We start from the raw sequence: 20,863 nt of genomic DNA on the forward strand, positions 1-20,863 counted from the left end.
GGGAGGGAATGGAGTTGAGGCAGGACAATTCTGTATTGGCCACACTCAGAATAAGCTCCATTGCACAGAGGGATTCAATCCTGACAAAACCAAACTGAAGGTGTTCCCACCCCACCCTCCTCATCCCACACAATCCCAGACTGGAGTGGCTTGGAATGCACCTCAAACCCCCCCAGTGCTACCCCTGCACCTCAGGAGCAGCTCTGACATGAGGTGGGGCCAGCTGTCCCAGCACATTAATGACTGTTAAGTGACGAGCTGGGATTAATGAATTTCTGCAATTACGGTTAATTAACCGTAATTAACGCCTGTGAAGGTGCTCGGAGCGGGATTCGAACCCGCGGCCTGCAGCGTCCCCTCAGCCCGGCCCAACGCGTGACGTCACGCGCACTTGCGCCTGTCTCGGCCAATCAGCGGCCGCCGGCGGATTTGAACGGCGGAGCTGCGGCTGCGGCCGTTGTGCGCGCGGCGGAGCCGGTAGGGGGCGCTGCTCTCCCCGGCTGAGGGGCCGCCATGGCCGGACCGGGACCGGGACCGGGACCAGCGCTGGAACCGGGGCTTGGGCCGTACCGGGCCACGAGGCTGGTGAGCACCGAACGGGGTTGGGCGGGACCGGGACCAGGGCTTGGGCCGTACCGAGCTATGAGACTGGTGAGCACCGAGCGGGACCGGGAGCGGGGCTTGGGCCGTACCCAGCTACGAGACCGGTGAGCACCGAGTGGGGCCGAGCGGGAGTGGGGACGCGGCTGCTGGAGCGCTGGGGGACGGGAGGTGGCTCTGCCCCTCGGGACTGCTGTCACGACAGAGATGCGCTTGGGGATGTGCCATGCCCGCTCCCTGTCGCGACACGTGGGTGCTCTGGGATGCCCCGCTCCCTGTCGCGACACGTGGGTGCTCTGGGATGCCCCGCTCCCTGTCGCGACACGTGGGTGCTCTGGGATCCCCCGCTCCCTGTCACGACATGTGGGTGCCTGGAGCTCTTCTGTCCCGTGCCCGTTTTCCCCCTATTCCGGTGCCCGGGGACGCCCTGCCCGCTATCGCCACATGGGGGAGCCCTGGGACGCCCTGCCCTCTGTCGCGACATTGGCTGCTCGGGGACACCCTGTGCCATGATATATGGGTGCCCTGGCACCCCTCTGCCCTGTGTCGCGACATTGGCTGACCCTGGCACACCCCGATATTGTACGTGGGGGTACCTGGAGACCTCCCTCTGTCCCGCTCTATTTCCACCCTTCTGTCGCGACACGCGTGCACTCAGAGCCACCCTCTATCCCGACACCGCCGCCGGTCAGCGGCCCGATCGCGATAACCGTGTCCGTGTCCCCGCAGTGGAACGAGCTGACCCGGTACTTCCGAGCGGGGATGCCGCTGCGGCGGCACCGGCAGCGGCTCCGCACGCACGGCAGCTGCTTCACGGCGGCCGAGGCCGCGGACTGGCTGCACCCCGTGCTCCGCGGGCACCGCAGCTTCGGGCCCGACGTCAGCCGGCAGCAAACGGTGCAGCTGCTGCGCAAGTTCCTCAAGAACCACGTCATCGAGGACATCAAGGGCAGGTGGGGAGGGGAGGAGCTGGAGGACAACGGCGCCCTCTACAGGTAGGGTGGGATGGAAACGGTTCCGCGAATGAATGATGGGTGCGTGCATTTATAAACACTGTGGAGGTGTGCTTATAAATACCATATATACACTTATAACTATTATATAAATATATAATTAGAAATACCATATATATATATATACACTTAGAAATACCATATATATACACTTAGAAATACCATATATATACACTTAGAAATACCATATATATACACTTAGAAATACCATATATATATATATATACACTTAGAAATACCATATATATATATACACTTAGAAATACCATATATATATATATATACTTAGAAATACCATATATATATATATATACACTTAGAAATACCATATATATATATACACTTAGAAATACCATATATATATATATATACACTTAGAAATACCATATATATACACTTAGAAATACCATATATATACACTTAGAAATACCATATATATATATATATACACTTAGAAATACCATATATATATATACACTTAGAAATACCATATATATATATATATACACTTAGAAATACCATATATATATATATATACACTTAGAAATACCATATATATATATACACTTAGAAATACCATATATATATATATACACTTAGAAATACCATATATATATATATATACTTAGAAATACCATATATATATATATATACACTTAGAAATACCATATATATATATACACTTAGAAATACCATATATATATATATATACACACACTTAGAAATACCATATATATATATATATATATACACACTTAGAAATACCATATATATATATGCTATATATAACTATAATGTATAATATATGGTTATATATTATATATATAGCAATATGTTAGTATAATAATAAATTAATAAACAATTCACGTGAAAAAAACGAGGTTCAGTTTCTTGGTAGATTTTTAACAAGTTTAATAAAAGATAATAAAGCAAAAGTTTAATAAAAGACAATAAGAGGCAATAAAGCAAAAGTGCTTTGCATTCAGCCAAGAGCACACCTTAATTAAGAAAACGCTTATTTAAATGTATCAGCCTGTTGCATATTCATAAACCTTCATGAATTATTCAAAATCACTCCCCTCAGCTTGTACATCAACATTTTTACTTTGTTTATTATTTTTTCCCTTGTGGCTCCTTCTTGTCGGTGCCCTCCCTGATAACAGAGATCAATAAATCCCTTCCCTGGAGTTTTGGTGCTCTCACCCCTGTCTTCATCCAGATTGGATAATCCAAGAATATGAAGAATTTCCTGATTATCTTTTTACCATTCTTTGAGTTAGTTACGTGAACAAAAGCTTTTTACATCACCATGTTATAGTAAAAAAAAATATTTTTTACACTGCTATATATTTATTACACTATTACTATATTTATTACAGTATTATTTATTACACTACTATAAAAAAATATTTATTATATTACTAATTAAATTCCTAAGCTTTTTTAGTTGCAGAACTAAAAGGACCTATATTCATACAGCAAAGTTTTCCAACATTATACATATAACATTCATTTGGATATTTACAAAAAGCCAGTAACACATGCTTAGAACATTCATACTTTTGTCTGTCTGAGGTTTTTGCTGGAACACAAAGTGCACTGCAGTGCTTTGGAGGGAAGCCAGGAGTGTTTTGTAGGAGCTGCCTGCTGGGTTTGCTTCTCTTGGAGCTTTTAAACAAATTCTGAGTGAGAATCAGAGCTCTGAAATTCAATGGCCCTCACTTGTCACGTTCTGGGCTCAGGCTGTGCCAACATCTCCAGCTTGACTTTGGCATCAAACAGCCCAAAGCTAATTTATCATATCATAAATTAAAAATATTCAGTGTTTTCCTTTTTTTTTTTTTTAAGTCAATCTCAGAGTCACACTGGTGTGGAATCAGAGGTTTTGTTTTGTCATTTCTTTAATTACAGATTAATTCTGAATGTATTTCACATCTCTCCCATTCATTACAGATTTCCTCCAACATCTCCAGTCAAACCTTTACCAAGCCCACCAAGGGAGAACTTGGAAAACTCTGGAGACAAAGGAAAACTTTTCAAACTGCCCAGTTCATCCAAGAAGGCTTTGAAAAAACAGGAGGTCCTGCAGTCCCTGGTAATAATTTCTGTTCTTTACAGCATTGCATTTGTCTTGTATTGTCTTTATTCTTTAAAAATCAGTGGCACTGCTCTCTTGTGGCATCTTCCCTTAATAAAAAATAGTTTGGACTTAAAGGAATTGAGAAATATTAAGAAATAAATTCATATGAGAAGGGGTTTTATTGTGTTTTGTTTGTTTTGTCTCAGTGCAGAATTATCCCTGCTAAGGGATTTTAAAGTATTGGGAGGGCTGGAAGGTGAAGTCCTAGAAATGATCTGCACAATATGGCCTTGTTGAAATTTAATTTATCTTTGAGGGAGAAATAATAAAAAAATCATTTAATCGGTCATCTTTTTGGAGACAATGGAATGTGTGTGTGGCCCTTGATTCAGCTGAGATTTGTGTGCATAAATTCTGAATTTAAGTTCCAGTCTTAAAGGAAGAAAATTCACATATTAATACATCTGGATTTGAGGTGTTTTTACCTTTTAAACTGCTGATTTTTGGATTGATTGGGATTTTTTTTTCATTTCTTTTTACTTGTGTGCTTCCATTTCATTGCTGAGGCTGCAGGTTACTCCCTGGCTCATGTGGAATTTCATGTTCCACAGAATGCCCTGTTCTTTTAATTCCAATTTCCTCTAATTTTTAATTGCCTTAAGAAGCTCACTTATCTTACAGTACAAACCACTCATTTTTCAGGAAAACTTAGCAAGGCCAAAATCTGATGTAACAGAAGAAAAGAAGGGAGACAACCTGCAAAGGAGGGAAATAACCCAGGAAGATGTGCAAGAAACATGGAGAAATATCATCAGGATCCAGTAAGTGAGGAATTACACCCAGCACCTTCTCATTCAGTGGGAAGCAAGCTTTGGCAATTTGTTTTTAATTTTTCAAACTATGTTTTAAGTTGAATATTTTTTTTCTGTTGTTTACACAAGTTTTCTAATCTGTTTATTAGCATTGTGTTGTTGCATTTCAGGAATTTCTGATCCTGTGCTGGTGCTGAAATGTATTTTTTTTTTTTGTGCTCTTCCTTGCTGATTTTTTTTTTCTGTTTGTCCCAGGGAAAGAGAGAATTTACCAAACAGCATTTCAGCTCTCCAAGAGTTTTTGAATAGATATGGAAAGATCTTCTTTTCCTTCATCCCTTGCAAATCTCTGCTCTCTTTGTCCCCCAGTTTGCAAACAATTTTGGGAGTGCCCTCGTTGGAGGAGGTTCTGCAGCCAGCCCAGATCATCCCTGACTTTGTCATGTACAACATGAGCAACACCAGCAGGCACGGCGTGGTGATCCTGCAGGACAAAGCAGGTGATGTTTGCTTAAAAATTCGTCATTTAGAAATAAGAATTCATCTGTTTCACAGTCTGGTGTTTGCACTTTTCCCCCCCCCAAACCACAGCACAGCTCAGGGACCTTAAATCCCAGCCCAGCCCTGCCATGGCAGGGACATTTCCCCTATCCCAGGCTGCTCCAGCCTGGCCTGGGACACTCCAGGGATCCAGGGGGAGCCAAAGCAAATTTGGGAATTCCATCCCAATATCCCACCTAACCCTGCCCACCTTCAGCTTGCAGTTATTCCCCTTTATCCTATCAAAATTACACGTGTAGCAATATTTAAAACCAGTTTTAAATGTAATCTTTTTGTACTTTAAGTGTTATCAAATACGTGTGAGCCATTATTAGTTGTTAATTATTTGGGCTCATGTCTAAATGATGCTTTTATCTGTTTGGATTTCAGAAGACCTCCCTCACTGGGTGCTGTCAGCCATGAAGTGCTTGGCCTACTGTAAGTCACTGAGGAGCTTTTGAGTTGCAGAAACCCCTTTTGAGAGTTGAAAGGGAGATTTTTTTGGTTTATTTTTGTTTTTTTGATATTTATTTTGTGTGTGTGAAATCAGCTGTGATGTTTGTTCAGAATCTGGGTAAAACCTGAGGCTGGATTCCTCTCATGCAGTTTTTCAGGAGTGAAAGGGACTTTGCTTTTCCAGCCTCTGGCTTTTAGCTGGACCAAAACATTTCCTACACTTGATATTAAACTGGGGAGATCAATTTTCTTTGGTTTGTAAACAATCAACTATAAATGAATTAGATGAGTGCCTCTCAAATGAAACCAGTGATAATGAGTTTTCTTTTCCATGTCCTGAGCTTCCTTTTGCTCAAGGAGCTTGAATTCCTTGTGGGAGAACTGGGACCACTGTGCTTTGGAAATGAAGGGACATACTAAGGCTTGGTTATTATTTTGCTGAGGAACCTATAAAGACCACAGATGAATTTTTCTTTATTTATTTTCTTGGTGTGGAACAGAACTGAGCCCAGCTCTTCAGTGGCTGCCTGGAACCTCTTACACTGCTTTTGCTCTCAAATTGTGCCAAATACAATATTTGCGATTGCTGATAGGATTCTTTGCTTGTGAAACAAGAATAAATTTAGGTTGATGTTCAGAAACTTCTTTTATTAAGGGATTGTGGATTTTTGGTGTGAATTGCCTTTCTTCCCCTCTTTTCAGGGCCCAGGAACAATGACATGAGCCAAGGCACCTACAGTGGCTTTGAGAGGGATGTGTTCAGAACAGTTGCTGATTATTTTCTCAGTCTTCCTGAGCCATTGCTTACTTTTGAATACTATGATCTCTTTGTTAATATCTTAGGTATGTATGAACTCAGAAACAGTCAGGGGAGCTCTAAGTTCAGATCAGCTGGGGGACAAATGTGTGATTCAAAGCAGAGCTTGATCCCCTGATCTGTGTGGGAGCTCCAGTCTGAGGAGGATCATCACTGCTCCAGTCTGTATTAGTGCCAATTAAAATGTAGTTCTGCCTCATGATTTCCCATTTAAATTGCTGTTTCAGCTCACATTCTAAATATTCAATAACAAAAACTTCAAAAGATGTGCTTGCTCTGCCTGCTCCTCACTATTGCAGTGTTACCTGGCTTTGTTCTTGCATGTTGGTTGCAATGACCTTGTTAAATTGCTTTGGGACTGAACTAAAGTCTTCTTAATTAATATCTTAATTAATATCTTAGCTTTGTTGTCTGTCTGCCCAGTTAGGAGTTCTCTGAACTGGTTCATTTTCATACCACTTGCATCTTTAACATCTCTTTCATTTCCTGATAGTTATGTGTGGCTACATCCAAATTCCTGGTCTGGGCAGTGGAAAACGTTCTGTCCAAGAGGAGAAATGTGACCCTCAGCCTTCAAAAACTCTTCACTTGAACTCTTTCAAGTCCACTGAGTGTCTTCTCCTAAGCCTGCTCCTCAAAGAGCCTGATGAGAAGGAGGAAGGAGAAGCTTCCAGGTTTTCCTCAGAAGAGCTGGAAGCCCAAAACCAACATGGAAAGAAATGGCAGCAGCACAAACTGCCACGACAGCAAGGGAGTGCTGGGAACCTGATGGGAGGGAGCTGCCAGAATCTTGCAGGATTCAGGAATGGCCAAGAGCCACCTGGAGCAGTTAGGACAAGGTGTTACTCCTTGGAAAGAATTGGAGCTGCTGCTTCAAGTGTGTGTCATAAAAGAGGATGGGCCCCCCTCGGGGGAGGTGCTGTGAGCACCATCAGGAGAAGTGCAGAACTGCTGGAGGAGCAGAGAGTGAGCTCAGGGGTGGAGCTGGGCTGGGATAGCTCAGGTGAAACCCAGAGCCATGGCCCCAGGAGAGTGTCTGCCCCATCTCCCTGGGGAGAGGAGCTGTGGGCTGATGGAGCCAAGGGAACACTGAGCCTGCTGGGCAGGAGGAGCTCCAGGAGCTGCAGTGCCATCAACAGACCCAGAGCTGAGATCACAGTGCAGCCCTGGGGACAAGGAAAAGGCAGCCCCTGTGTGGCCAGCAGGACTGAGGGCTGTGCCATCAGCACCACAAAGAGGCTCTGCAGGAGCAGCACAGAAGTGTCAGAAGGCTCTGTCCCCCCCTCCCCCTGTGTGCTGCCTGGCACAAGTAAGGGCTCTGTGCAGCATGTTGTACTGCCTTGTTGTGTGGCCTCACTAATCCCTGCTTCCCTCAACCTCTGCCACTCTTGCTAGCTTTGTGGATAGGCACAGAGCATGGATTTGTGGGGTTTTTAAAGGAAATCTGCTGCCTGCCATGTTTAAAGGGCTGTAGCTCTGCTAACAAACAGTAATGTGTTATTTGGAGTGTGAGCTTGCTGTGTCAGTAATTGGTAAGTGGTGGGGGCAGGAAACCTGCACACACCTGCCTGTTGGAAATGTCTTCTTCTATTCTGCAAATCATTCTTTTCTGGGAATACTTCTGGGAATAATTAGTGTCATTCCTTAATTGTATTGTGGTCCTAATTGCACCATAAGGAAGGAAGTTGAAGATGACCACACAAACAATCTCTTCTGTGATTTCTGTGAAACATAAATAATCACACTGAAAAATAAGAAATCTGCAGTACTGAGGTTAAAATCTGCTGGAAGTGGTTCAAATCTTAAAGCCAGCTGTCTTTGTGGTTAACTTGCAGATGTGCTGCAACCTCACCTGGAAAGAATTGCAGTGGAAGCCCTGCAGATCTGCTGTTTGCTGCTGCCACCCCCACAGCGCAGGAAACTGCAGCTGCTGCTGAGGATGATGGCCAGGATCAGTGGCAATGTGGACATGCCACGGCTGCACCATGCCATGGGCACCAGGTCCTTGGTAAGAGAAGGAAAAACTCTTCTTAAAAAAAAAAAAAAAAAAGCAGATTCCTCAGTCTGAATTCTCACCCAGCTGCCGTTTACAATCTCAGACTGGTTTTGGGTTGGGAGGTTTAAAGCCCAGCTCATTTCAGTTTAAACCTGGCTCTTGGTGTGCATTAGGGCTGGCTCTGCAGGTTTTAATCACCTTCCTTGTCTCAAAATGACCAATTGAAGATTTAGGTTTAGATTAGAAGTAGGAAGAAATTCTTTATTCAGAGGGAGGGGAGGCCCTGGCACTGGTGCCCAGAGCAGCTGTGGCTGCCCCTGGATCCCTGGAATGTCCAAGGCCAGGCTGTCCCTGCCCCAACCCAAACCATTCCAGGATTCTGTTCTACAGTTCTGTGAAGATGTTCATTTTTCTATAGGTTAAGCCTTTTTCTGCTACTACCTTTTCCCAATATAAATTTTTAATTGAAGTGCTGTTCAATTCCAAAGAAATTACTTTAATTCACGTGAGAGAACAACAATGACTTTTCCTCCTTGTGTCCCCACACTTGGAAGTTGGTATTGGAAGATTTGTACCACTGTGTAGAGTGGAGAGGAGGGAAATAAATTTATAATTTAAATTTATTTAAGTTTTATCCACTGAAGCTGTGCTGAACTTTTGCAGCTGATCCAGACGTTCTCCCGCTGTGTCCTGCGCTCTGCAGAGGAGGAGGATCTGGATGAGCTCCTCTCCACACGTTTGGTTTCCTTCCTGATGGACCATCAGCAGGAAATATTCCAGGTCCCAACCTACCTGCAGGTTGCTGTGAGGGATCACCTGGAGTACATGAAGATGGCTCAGGTTGGTGCCATGAGAGCAGTTCAAATTCATTGGTTAATTGTTACTTCTGAAAATTGGGAAAATGCAAATAAACCCAGGATTATGAATGTATAGATATTAATGATAACGTTTTGCAGCTTGTGGGTGGTTATTAGGTACTTACTCAAATAGTACAGAATCAGTTGAGTGCATGCAGAACCCTTCTTCTTTCAGTGCAAACAGGAAAAAGAAGAAATTTGTGCCATCTTGCCAACATATTCCTACTGCAAGCAAATCACTCCTCAGGAGTTTGAAGAACAAAAGGTCTCCACCTCCCAGGCTGCAGTGGCAGAGCTCCTGGAGAACATCATCAAGGATAAAAACCTCTCTGTGAAGGACAAAAAGAAAAAGTTAAAACAGGTGAGTTTATTTCATCTGCTTCTGCAGTGCCTTTGTGAGGGAAGGGCTCAGGCACCAGAGCCTGGGGCAGGAAAGGAGCAGAATGTGCTGAGAAATGTTTGTGCTCAAGAGCTTTTGAGTGCTCCATGTGCTCTGCTTGGGATTTCAAAGATGGTTTTTAATGCTGCATCCTCTGGAGCCAGGCTGGGAGAGCTGGGAGTGCTCACCTGGAGAGGAGAAGGATCCAGGGAGAGCTCAGAGCCCCTGGCAGGGCCTGAAGGGGCTCCAGGAGAGCTGGGGAGGGACTGGGGACAAGGCAGGGAGGGACAGCACACAGGGAATGGATCCCACTGCCAGAGAGCAGGGCTGGATGGGATTTGGGAATTGGGAATTCCTGGCACAGGGTGCCCAGAGCAGCTGTGGCTGTTCCTGGATCCCTGGCAGTGCCCAAGGCCAGGTTGGACATTGGGGCTGGAGCAGCCTGGGACAGTGGGAGGTGTCCCTGCCATGGCAGGGGTGGAATGAGATGGGATTTAAGGTCCCTTCCAATCCAAACCACCCCATAATAATCCAGCCTTTGACTGGCAGCAGTGGTGAGCAAACAAGGGTGTAAAACCAGGATCAAACCGTTCTGCTGGAGCTCCTGCTCTCCATTCAGTGGTTCCTGATGGAATTGCAGCCTGGATTCCAAGTCTCCATTAAGGTGCCATAGGTGGGGTTAAATTCAGTGGGTGTTAAAAGCAATAATTTTTGGCCTTAAGAGACCAAACTCTCTCTGTTGAGAATCCTCAAACATTCTTTTGATGGCCTTGCCTTTGTGTTTTGTAACATTTACAGTGCTCAAGATTATCTTGCATTTCTCTGGCCTACCAACAACTTGCCTAATAGTAAAGCTAAAACACAGCAGTTCTGGCAGGATTTAATCCTGGAGGGTTTTTCTTTCCTTTGGCAAGTCTTTCTGCCCAATGGAATAGTTTTGTACTTGTCCTGGAATCTCCTAAGCAAGTCTTGTGACTCCCATTTGAACAAGCAGCTTTTTCAGGGCAGCCACACTTGGCTTTGGTGCCCCTCCTGCAGCTCTGACTTCCATGTGTGTTGTGGAAACTTTCCTGGGCCCTCTCAAATTGAGTCTGGTTTGGTTCAAGACCATCAAAACTCCTGAAAATGTAAAGAAGAATGGTTAATTACAGTTAATTAAGGCTCAGAGTAAGAAATGATTGACAGCAGCAGGGCAAAGGGGGGAGGAAGGAAATGGGGACCCAAAAATGATGCCAGGACTGGAGGTGCCTCAGCAGTGCCAGCACAGGGGTGGGCACTGCACTGGGCCTGCTGGACATGTTCCTCTCCATGGGAATTCTTGGGAAAAGCCAAATTCATGGCACTGCCCTTTCTAGAGGGTAAGGTCCCAATTGTGTCAACACCAGAAGTTCCAAAGGTGGTTTGAATCCATCAGTGGAAAGGTTTGGCTCGTGTTCAGGTGTATTTACAATTTTTCATCCCTTCCTAAAGCTTTGCTTGGCAAACAGGCAAAATGTCCAAATCACTGCTCTGATTCCAGGTATTTTCATTTTCCTGGAATCAGTGTAAGCTTTCCTGGGAGAGCCCTTCCAAAACAGGCTCAATCTTGGCTCCCTGTTGGGTAAAACACATTTATCCAGGGAATTCCTGGATAAAGGAATTCCTGCAGGCACGACAGGCATGGAGCATGCTCTGGCACAGCTGGAATTTTTTGTGGGGTCTGGAATTTTGCTGTCATGGGTGTCTGTGTGTGCTGCAGTTTCAGAAGGAATATCCCCACATCTATGGGAGCAGATTCCCCACAACAGAGTCAGAAGCAGTGCTCCTGGAGAACAAACCCACCATCAAACAGCCCATGCTGAGCCTCAGGAAACCCAAATTTCGCAGCCTCAGGTATTGATTCCAACACACCTGAGCCATTTCTCCCTGCTGGAAGTCTGAGGGATTCACCAAAGGATTTGCTGCAGGATTTTGGTGGTGGCTGTGCTGTACAAGGAGGAAATGTTTACATGGACACTGTGCTGGAAGGTGCCAAAATACCTTTTTTTTTTTTTTTTTCCCCCCCAGATATTTTAGAATAACTTCTAAAAGAAAAATATTTATCTGTTTACAAATTATTCCAATATATCAGAGTAGGAAAATGTGAAAGTACATATAAAGCTGTTGTCAACCAAAAATTTATATATGTTTTTTTTAATGGGAAACTAATGACCTGCCTCTTGTTATAACCTTTAAATGTCTGGTGAGGAATTTGTGCCATTTATTGTAGTTTTTACATGTGTATGTGTTGTGACTTTTAAGTGCCTTTTCTATTCTCAAAATGTTTGTTTTTAAACAAAGGAGCTTCTATGAGGACCAGGAGAGCCAACTGACCATAAATAAATGATTATCTCACTATAAATGCTTCTGTTCATATCATCTGTAAAAACTCTCATCAACTTTTTGATATTTATTTATATTAAAAGACTTGAAGTGTATTTCTGATGTTTTCATGGGAAATTCATTTTGGATGTGTTGGTGTGATTCTCAAAACAGGAATGCTGGATGATGCATGAAGTGAGAACAGCATACACTGATTTTTCCTTAGTTTTTCCAGAGTTAGGGATTTGATTATTAATTATAATATTAAAATTTCCCCACAGGATTTTAAATCTGCAGGAATATTTTTGGGGAAGTATAATTGATAATAATTAATCTACTGCATGGTTCTGAAATCCCAGAGTAGTTTGGGTTGGGTGGGACCTTAAATCCCACCCAGTGCCACCCCTGCCATGGCAGGGACACCTCCCACTGTCCCAGGCTGTGCCAGGGCCTTCCCCCCCTCCCAGCCAGGAATTCCATGGTACCTCTGTGCTCCTGAGCCTGAAAAATACCATTTTACTCCTTTTTTAAAAAGAGATTTTATAAATGAGAAACCCAAATCAGCCTCATTTTACCCTGTATTAATGATGCCTCAATGTCCTGTGGGGAACTTTGTGCTTTCAGGGCAGGGGGCAGCTGTTGCTTCCCCAGAACATCTGGAACCAACCAAACATCTGGAACCAACCACCTCCAACACTCAGCACCTGCCTGAATTTGCTTCCAATGCTTCCTACCCCATTCCATGTTGCATAAATGCTTTGTTTATGTGGTGTTCCAGTTAAGTAACTTATTAGGTGAGAAGCTCACATTTCCCAGGATTTGGCTTTCAAAGGCCTGCCCTCATTATTCCCAGTTCTTGATCCAGGTTATTTAATGTTCCCTTCTAAGGTTTTTGACAGAACTTAACCAAAATGAGAATAAATAGAGAAATTCTAATTAAGGTTTAAGGGTTAATGGGAGGCCTCAATCAAGATCTCAGTGCAGTATCTTGATTTTTGATTTTTTTTTTTTTTTTTCTGTGAGAAGCCTTAAATGAACTCTTGTCCAAGTGGAAACACTGCCTTGAAAGAGGGAGCAAACAAACAAAAGCAGGGCACGAAGCCAACCCTCACGTGCTGGCTGCAGCAGCAGAGGGATCAGGGGCTCTTTAATGTCTCTTGTTCTTCCACCCCAATTTGGATCCCTGGTGACTCCTACTAGAGGTGCTTCCTAATGATGAGTCTGAGGGGAGACCTCAGGGGGCTGCAGCTCCAATCCCTGTTCCTGTGACAGGGACAGGATTCCAGGGAATGGCTGGAGCTGTGCCAGGGGAGGCTCAGGTTGGATTTTGGGGAAGGTTTCTTCCCCCAGAGGGTGCTGGGCACTGCCCAGATCCGCAGGGAATGGCCCTGAGGCTGCCAGAGCAGCTCCAGGAGCGTTTGGACAGCCAGGGATGCCCAGGGTGGGAATGTTGGGGGTCTGTGCAGGGCAGGAGCTGGATCCATGATCCTGTGAGTCCTTCCAGCTCAGGACATTCCTTGGTGTTTGGCATTTTCTCCTCTCTTGGTGTCCCCAGTGTCACATCACTCATGGGTGAGGCTCTGGACAGTCCCTGCAGAGCCGAGTGCTCCTGGCACGGCTCCAGCTCCGTTTCACTCCTCCCTGGGTTTTTTGGTTTTTTTTTTTTCTTTGTAATCACTTCTGCTTGGGAAGAATTTAGGACTCAGAAAAACACTGAAAGCCCCTTTTTGTGTAAACAGCAGGACAAAAGCTCCCAAAGCCCGGGGAGGATTTTGGTGCTGAAAGCCGGCTCTGTTCCCAGGGTGCTCTCATTGGTGGGGGCTGTTTTGGGAAGGGGCTGCCCTGGGCAGGGCTCAGCTCCCCATAAATACCCAGCACAGCTCTGACTCTGTGCTTGGCTCTGCAGGCTCTCTCAGGATGTACAGCCAGTGAGTATTCCTGAAGCTCCTCTCTGTGGGAGCACATCCCAGATGGAGCAGTGGGGCTGGGGGCCAGCAGGGATTGGAGGGGAGGAGAAGTGGGGAGGTGTCCATGTGTCCATGCTGCCACATCCCAAAGTGTGGTTCTGCTCTGGGGGAACGGGCTCACCTCCAGGTTCCAGAGGATGCCTGCTGTGTCTTCATGGGCTCTGCAGCAGATACAATTGGAACAAATAAATCTTTGCTTAAAAAAAAAAATAAAAAAAAAAAAACTTTTCCAAGAGCTGGGAGATACAAGCTGGATTTTGCTTTCTGATGATTTGGGTGTGTTGGGCTGCAGTGTGGGCTGTCCCCTCGGTGTCCCTGTCCCTCCTCGTGCTCAGGACAGCTCTCAGTAGCTGTTTGGAACCTCAGAGCCTTTCCCCATGGAAAGGTGCTTCTCCTTCCTCCCTTTAGTTCTTTGCAAGTCATGGATCATTCCATCCAGATCCACCCCTCCCTGGGGGGGCTCCCAGCTCTGCCCCTGCTCTGGGCTCACTCTGCTGTGCCCTTGCAGGGTGGAGCATCCTGCTGGAGGCTACAAGAAGCTCTTTGAGACCGTGGAGGAATTGTCCTCTCCAGTGACTGCCCATGTCACAGGTTGGTCTGGGGCCTCATCTCCTTCTGCTCCCCTTTGTTCCTGCAGCTCGGGGGCTCCCAGGGCTCAGAGGCTTCACAAGGAGCTCACAGGGCTGCTGATCTGGGCTACAGAAAGGTCAGACTGGGTGGGGAACTCTTCAGACATTTCAATACTGAATGTCTTGGTCCATAGCAGGTGTGGAGGTGAAGAAATCAGAGCTCAAAGAACTCGTGTATTTAAACACCAATTAGAAAATGAGTTGAAGATTTGATTTTCTTGCTGTGCCCATCCCAGTGCTGCCTCTCCCACAGGCAGGATTCCCACCTGGCTCCGAGGAAGCCTCCTGAGATGTGGTCCTGGCTTGTTTGAGGTGGGCTCAGAGCCCTTCTACCACCTCTTCGATGGCCAGGCACTGCTCCACAAGTTCGACTTCAAGGAGGGACATGTCACCTACCACCGAAGGTACTGCCAGTTTCCCAAGAAAAAGGAACAAATAAGGAAGGATTTGCTGGTCTGGATGCTGGGAACAGGCTGTGCCTGTGGGACACACTGGTTATTGGGACTCCATGTGGTTATTGGGAGAGCTCTAGCAGTGATATCATTAAACCCAGCTCCAGATGCAATGTGAGGTTGCTGGGAGCTCCCAGAGCTCTCCTGAGATTCACCAAAGGAATATTTGTATTTATTGCACAGCCTGGTGTCACCTGTGACAGGCTTTGTCCTCCTGGCCCTTCCAGGTTTATCAGGACTGACGCCTACGTGCGAGCCATGACAGAGAAGAGGATCGTGATAACGGAGTTTGGCACCTACGCCTACCCAGACCCCTGCAAGAACATCTTCTCCAGGTCCCTGGGGTGGTGCACACATTGCTGGGATGTCCCACAGACTTTCTGCTCCTCAGGAGCCCCTGACTGCCTGTTGGTTTTCTCTGCTCAGGTTTTTCTCCTACTTCAAAGGTGTGGAGGTGACAGATAATGCCCTGGTGAATGTTTACCCCGTGGGTGAGGATTACTATGCCTGTACTGAGACCAACTTCATCACCAGGATTAACCCAGACACCCTGGAGACCATCAAGCAGGTGGGTCTTTGTTCTGGGCTGATAGAGGGGTGGAGGAGTAAAACTGAAATTAAAATCATGCAGTCACAGAACGAGTTGGGTTGGCAGGGATCTTAAATCTCATCCAGTGCCACCCCTGCCATGGCAGGGACACTTCCACTGTCCCAGGCTGCTCCAAGCCCTGTCCAGCCTGGCCTTGGGCACTGCCAGGGATCATTCAGGGGCAGCCACAGCTTCTCTGGGCACCCTGTGCTGGGTCTCCCCACCCTCACAGATATTCTTCCCAAAATTCCATCTATCCCTGCCCTCCTGTCCCTCCATCCCTTATTCCAAGCCCCTCTCCAGCTCTCCTGGATTCCCTTTAGGCACTGGAAGGGTCCCCCCTGAACTTTCCCTTCTCCAGGCTGAACACCCCCAGCTCTCCCAAGGCAGGTGGGGCTCCAGCCCCTGGAGCATCTTCAAGTTTGGGTTGGAGTTTGCAAATCAGAGCTCAGCTGCAGACTTGGAGAGGAACTTCCCACATGCAGAGCAAGGCTGGATTGACTCACAACAGCTTGCAGAGCTTGTGCCATCCCAGCTGCTGCCAGGGAAAGCTCCTGACTGTGTCCCTGCTGTTCTCCAGGTGGATCTCTGTAAATATGTGTCTGTCAATGGGGCAACAGCTCATCCCCACATTGAGAACGATGGCACCGTTTACAACATCGGGAATTGCTTTGGGAAAAACTTTGCCCTGGCCTACAACATCATCAGGATTCCTCCTCTGCAGGCAGGTCAGTCAATCCCACCTCTGAGCCAGCTGGGAAACTTTTCCCCTTATGAATCATTTCTTTATCCTTTAAATTAATTTTGTCATTGACTTCGTTTTTTTCCAAGCTCCTCTAGATTTTTTTTTTTAATGTTGTATTTAAACCACTTCCAGGTGGCTTCTAAATGATGAATTTTGTGTTAAAGGCAGGAATTTGCTGGCTAGGTGCTGTAAGTGTGGGTGAGACCTCCATAACCTCTCCCCTGTCCCATTCCAGACAAGGAAGACCCCATGAACAAGTCGGAGGTGGTGGTGCAGTTCCCCTGCAGTGACAGGTTTAAGCCCTCCTATGTCCACAGGTAACATTCCATGGGGTCAGCAGGTCAGCTGGAACCAGGGACAAGTTCTCATACATAATCAGCAATGAAAATTATGTGATTAACCAAAATCAGGGTCATTTTGAGCAATGATCTATGTGTTTAAGATGAGCAACTCCATGGTTTTTATCCAAACTGACCCTGGTGAGCCTGCTGTGCTCCTCTGCCTTTCCCAACAGCTTTGGGCTGACCCCAAACTACATTGTGTTTGTGGAGACACCAGTGAAAATCAACCTCCTCAAGTTCCTCTCCTCCTGGAGCCTTTGGGGAGCCAACTACATGGACTGCTTCGAGTCCAACGAGACCATGGGGGTAAGCATGGGCTCATCCCAAACTGGGCTGGGCTGGGCAGCCAGACCTGGCCTGGGAGGTCCATTGGCTTCTCCTCCATTTCCCTGAGCTGCTGGGTGGTTTGCAGGTGTGGCTCCACGTGGCAGAGAAGAAGAAAGGCAGGCTCCTCAACCTCAAGTACCGCACCTCGGCCTTCAACCTCTTCCACCACATCAACACCTACGAGGACAATGGGTTCCTCATCGTGGACCTGTGCACCTGGAAGGGGTGAGGCCAAGGTTCCCTGGGCATCACAGCTGCCCCTTGCACCACACACAGCACTCCCTGCCCTGGCACATCCCTGCTGGGGCCTCTGGCACTTCCACCAACCCATTTAATATTTAGCATGTGGTGACATGTAGACTGTACAGCATTGAGGTCTCCAGAGGTGCACTTGACTTTCATTTCCCAGGAAAAAAATATTTTTATCTTTTATTTACTTTTATCTTTAAGAAATGTTAGTGACTGGTGAAGGGTTGATGCTATTCTGGCTCCTGGGGCTGCAATGAGCAGGGTGTGCACGAGGCTCGAATGCTGCTCTTCATGTAAACACAGAAATGTTGCACTGAAATGATGAAGCTCAACCCTGTGTTGGCTGCATACCCAGGACACCCTGAGCTGAGCTGATCTTGGCACAGAATCACAGAATTCCAGACTGCTTTGGGTTGGAAGAGACCATAAAACTCATCTTGTGCCACCCCCTGCCACGGGCAGGGACACCTCCCACTATCCCAGGTTGCTCCAAGCCCCCTCCCATGCTTGTCTTGGTGTCCCATGCTGGGTTTTCCTGACAGAGACTGGAGTGCACACACAGCTCAGCTCTGCTGAGGACCTGGACTGGGGCTTGTGTCACTCTGTTTTGCCCCTGCATGTGTCCAAGGCCAGGCTTGGAGCACCCTGGGATAGTGGAAGTGTCCCTGCCCATGACAGGAGCTGAGATAAACATTGAGACCCCTCCCAACCCAAACCATTCTACACCTCAGTGAATTTTAGGCAAAAAACCCTTATGCTTCCCCCACACTTGCCAAGCCCAGCTGTGTTTGTGTGTGTGTGTGTGTGATGCTGTTTGGTGCAGGTTTGAGTTTGTTTACAATTACCTGTACCTGGCCAACCTTCGGGCCAACTGGGACGAGGTGAAGCGGCAGGCGGAGAAGGCGCCGCAGCCCGAGGCCCGCAGATACGTCCTGCCCCTGAGCATCGACAAGGTACTGGGCTCTGCTGCCCTCCCTGCCAGCCCCATCTGCTTCCAATTCAATCTTCTCATCAAGAGGGCAAACTTGAAGTATGGGCCTTCAGAGAGATTTTGTATTTTCTTTAGCTTTAGGTCAATGTTTTTCTGGTTTATTTATATGGTTGCCAAAAGAGGTTGTGGCTGTCCCATCCCTGCAAATGTCTAAGCTTGGGCTGGATGGAGCTTTGAACAATTGGTTTAGTGGAAGGTGTGCTGCCCATGGTGAGGTAAACGAGATGAGCTTTAAGGTCCCTTCCAATTTAAACTCTTTGATGCCCCTATATGTTACCATTCATGGCAGAGCCTGTGGGGCAGCAGTTAATCTGGATCTGCTCACAGCACAGAAGTGAGCAGCCACAGCCCAAGCACGTGTGGTTAAATCTTCCAGCCCTCGTGTGAGGTCCCTGGAGCTGCCAGCCTGGCACAGACAGAGCTCTGTGGTTGGCAGCTGCTGGGTTCCTTTCCATGACCCTGCTCGTGGTGGCTGGCGGGTGGGCTCAGGGCTGCAGGGGATGCTGGACAGCCCAGCCTCTCACAGAGCTCACTGGGCTGTGGATCAAGTGAGAAGTGCAAGCCCACGTGGCAGAGCTTAATGAAATCTCAGAATGCCTTCAGGAGGGAGGGAGGTTGTGTTTAGGCTGAGGAACAGGACAGCTCTTGCAGCACTGCCAAGCACATGGCAGCAGTCACCTCCTGCCACTCACTGAGGCTCTGAGAGCCTTCCCTGCTCGGTGCTGTTTGCTACAGTTCTGTGCAAATAAACTAAAACTTCTCTCCAATCTCTTGGGTATTTCTTTCTCTTTGTCACAGGCTGACACAGGGAAGAACCTGGTCACCCTGCCCTACACCACAGCCACGGCGACGCTGCGCAGTGACGAGACAATCTGGCTGGAGCCAGAGGTGATTTTCTCAGGGCCACGTCATGGTACAAGGACACCCCAGCTCCCCCAGATCACAGCAGCCAGGTGCTGCCTGCACACCACTGACCCTCAGCATTCATGTATTTCTTTTTCCTTGCAGCCTTTGAATTCCCCCAGATCAACTACAGGAAGTACGGTGGGAAGCCGTACACGTACACCTACGGGCTGGGGCTGAACCACTTTGTCCCAGACAGGGTAACTATCAGCCAATGGGGGAATTTGGGGACAACAAGGAATTACTTCTGAGCTCTGTGGGCTTTTTTGTTGTCCCCACCTTTAGCTGTGCAAGCTGAATGTTAAAACCAAGGAGACCTGGGTGTGGCAGGAGCCGGATGCGTACCCGTCAGAGCCGATCTTTGTTTCCCACCCGGATGCACTGGAGGAAGATGATGGTAATTTGGGGGATTGGTGACATTGGCATTGGGACTGGGCTGGGCCAGGCTGGCTGCAGGGCTGTGCCACAGCTGGGCAGGGCAGAGCCTGCAGGCAGCTCCCAGATGAGATGGGACAGGTGCTAACAGAGGAGGGAAACTTCTGAGGAAACATAGGAAAACTAAAACTTGATTAATGACATTTTTGGGTTGGGAGAAACCTTCAAACTCACCCTGTTCCATCCCCTGCCATGGGCATGGACACTTTCCACTATCCCAGGTTGCTTCAAGCCTTGAAACTTGCCTTGGACACTTCCAGGGCTAGGGCAGCCACAGCTTCCCTGGGCAGCCTGTGCTGTGTCCCTCAGCATCGATGACACTCCCGGGATTTCTGGTGGCCCGAGTGCCAGGGCTGCTCTCACCTCGCCCAGCCCACACGCACCTGGGCACACCCATCGTGTTCTCACCTTGCAGGGGTGGTGCTGAGCATCGTGGTCAGCCCGGGGGCGGGGCCCAAGCCCGCCTTCCTCCTCATCCTCAGCGCCAAAGACATGAGCGAGGTGGCCAGGGCCGAGGTGGAGGTGAACATTCCTGTGACATTCCATGGGCTCTTCAAGAGAGCGTGAGCACACACAGCAACACCTGGCCCGGGCTTCTTCCAGCTCCCAAAAGGTGCAGTCTCCGTTTACAGGTGACCCAAACTCCTTCCACAGCCCCCTTTGCATTTGTGGGGCTGCTAAAAACTCAAGATCAAGCAGTTCAGTCTTGTCAGTGATTCTTCCAAATGGTTAATCAGGTATTTTTTAAATGCACCCTTTGGTATCATTTCTAGTGAAACCCCAAGTTTGGGGTGGTGGAGAGGTTCTGTTTATGCAAAATTAAACTTTGTAGCTGCAGCAGAGTGAAAGAAGCTGAAAAAGCAGAGAGTAACCTCCACACTTTTACATGTGGTAACATTGTGTACAACAGGCTGTGCTCTGTTACATGGCTGAGAATTTTTAGCCTATGCTGAAGGATTTGGGATTTAAACATCATTGCTGTAGTATCCTCAGAGTAATCCTCAAGAGTGGAGCTTCTCCTCAGCTGCTTTGGGAAAACCAAGAGGGTGCCAGGTAGAGTTTTGTCCTTCACCCAGGCTGCAAACTGCACACCTTCCCTCGTGTGTTTGCTCTTTTCCCTTTCTTTTGTCCAAGTGCAGTTCCTTGATTTCTGGATTTCATGTTAAAAATGGACATGAAAAAAATCAAGCAATTGTTACCCCTTGGGCTGACTTTGCTTCCTTAGAGTGCTACAGATGTTCAGCTTAATCCTTCCTTCTCCTAAAATAAACTTTCAGCTGATGTTAAAAGAGGCTATTGTTGAAAATAAAAACTTTCTGCCAGCAGATTTAAAATCTGGGATTCT

At 47.1% G+C, this 20,863-nt stretch overlaps 2 protein-coding genes and 1 long non-coding RNA gene across 6 annotated transcripts; 2 read left to right on the top strand and 1 right to left on the bottom strand.

Moving 5' to 3' along the window:
* Positions 1-448: 448 nt before the first annotated feature.
* Positions 449-12,006, top strand: DEPDC1 (DEP domain containing 1). 3 transcript variants are annotated; one of them, XM_088169586.1, is made up of 12 exons: positions 449-585; positions 1,330-1,595; positions 3,567-3,708; positions 4,396-4,514; positions 4,875-5,005; positions 5,436-5,483; positions 6,204-6,344; positions 6,812-7,627; positions 8,154-8,326; positions 8,978-9,154; positions 9,347-9,532; positions 11,289-12,006. In XM_088169586.1, exons 1-12 carry the CDS (start codon positions 514-516, stop codon positions 11,427-11,429), a joined length of 2,412 nt encoding a protein of 803 aa, XP_088025712.1. In that variant the 5' UTR covers positions 449-513; the 3' UTR covers positions 11,430-12,006. The 3 variants fall into 3 exon arrangements, with proteins under 3 accessions (XP_088025712.1, XP_088025713.1, XP_014746581.2); XM_088169587.1 differs by lacking the exon at positions 6,812-7,627 and having other exon boundaries at positions 464-585; XM_014891095.2 differs by lacking the exon at positions 449-585 and having other exon boundaries at positions 1,000-1,595.
* Positions 8,790-19,918, bottom strand: LOC148222757 (uncharacterized). Its single transcript, XR_015805294.1, has 3 exons — positions 19,693-19,918; positions 9,297-10,669; positions 8,790-9,200 (listed from the first exon to the last, which is right to left on the bottom strand). It is a non-coding gene; the product is annotated as an uncharacterized LOC148222757 (long non-coding RNA).
* RPE65 (retinoid isomerohydrolase RPE65) lies at positions 13,745-20,852 on the top strand. 2 transcript variants are annotated; one of them, XM_014891094.2, is made up of 14 exons: positions 13,745-13,818; positions 14,366-14,448; positions 14,740-14,890; positions 15,166-15,273; positions 15,365-15,506; positions 16,108-16,255; positions 16,508-16,589; positions 16,787-16,919; positions 17,026-17,165; positions 18,013-18,142; positions 18,979-19,093; positions 19,189-19,283; positions 19,369-19,480; positions 19,934-20,852. In XM_014891094.2, the coding sequence occupies exons 1-14, from the start codon at positions 13,808-13,810 to the stop codon at positions 20,083-20,085; spliced, it is 1,602 nt and encodes a 533-aa protein (XP_014746580.1). In that variant the 5' UTR covers positions 13,745-13,807; the 3' UTR covers positions 20,086-20,852. The 2 variants fall into 2 exon arrangements, with proteins under 2 accessions (XP_014746580.1, XP_088025716.1); XM_088169590.1 differs by lacking the exon at positions 19,934-20,852 and having other exon boundaries at positions 18,979-19,068; positions 19,369-19,484.
* The last annotated feature ends 11 nt before the right edge of the window (positions 20,853-20,863 follow it).

This window comes from Sturnus vulgaris, chromosome 9 (assembly GCF_052056855.1).
Source record: "Sturnus vulgaris isolate bStuVul1 chromosome 9, bStuVul1.hap1, whole genome shotgun sequence".
Classification (NCBI taxonomy): domain Eukaryota; kingdom Metazoa; phylum Chordata; class Aves; order Passeriformes; family Sturnidae; genus Sturnus; species Sturnus vulgaris.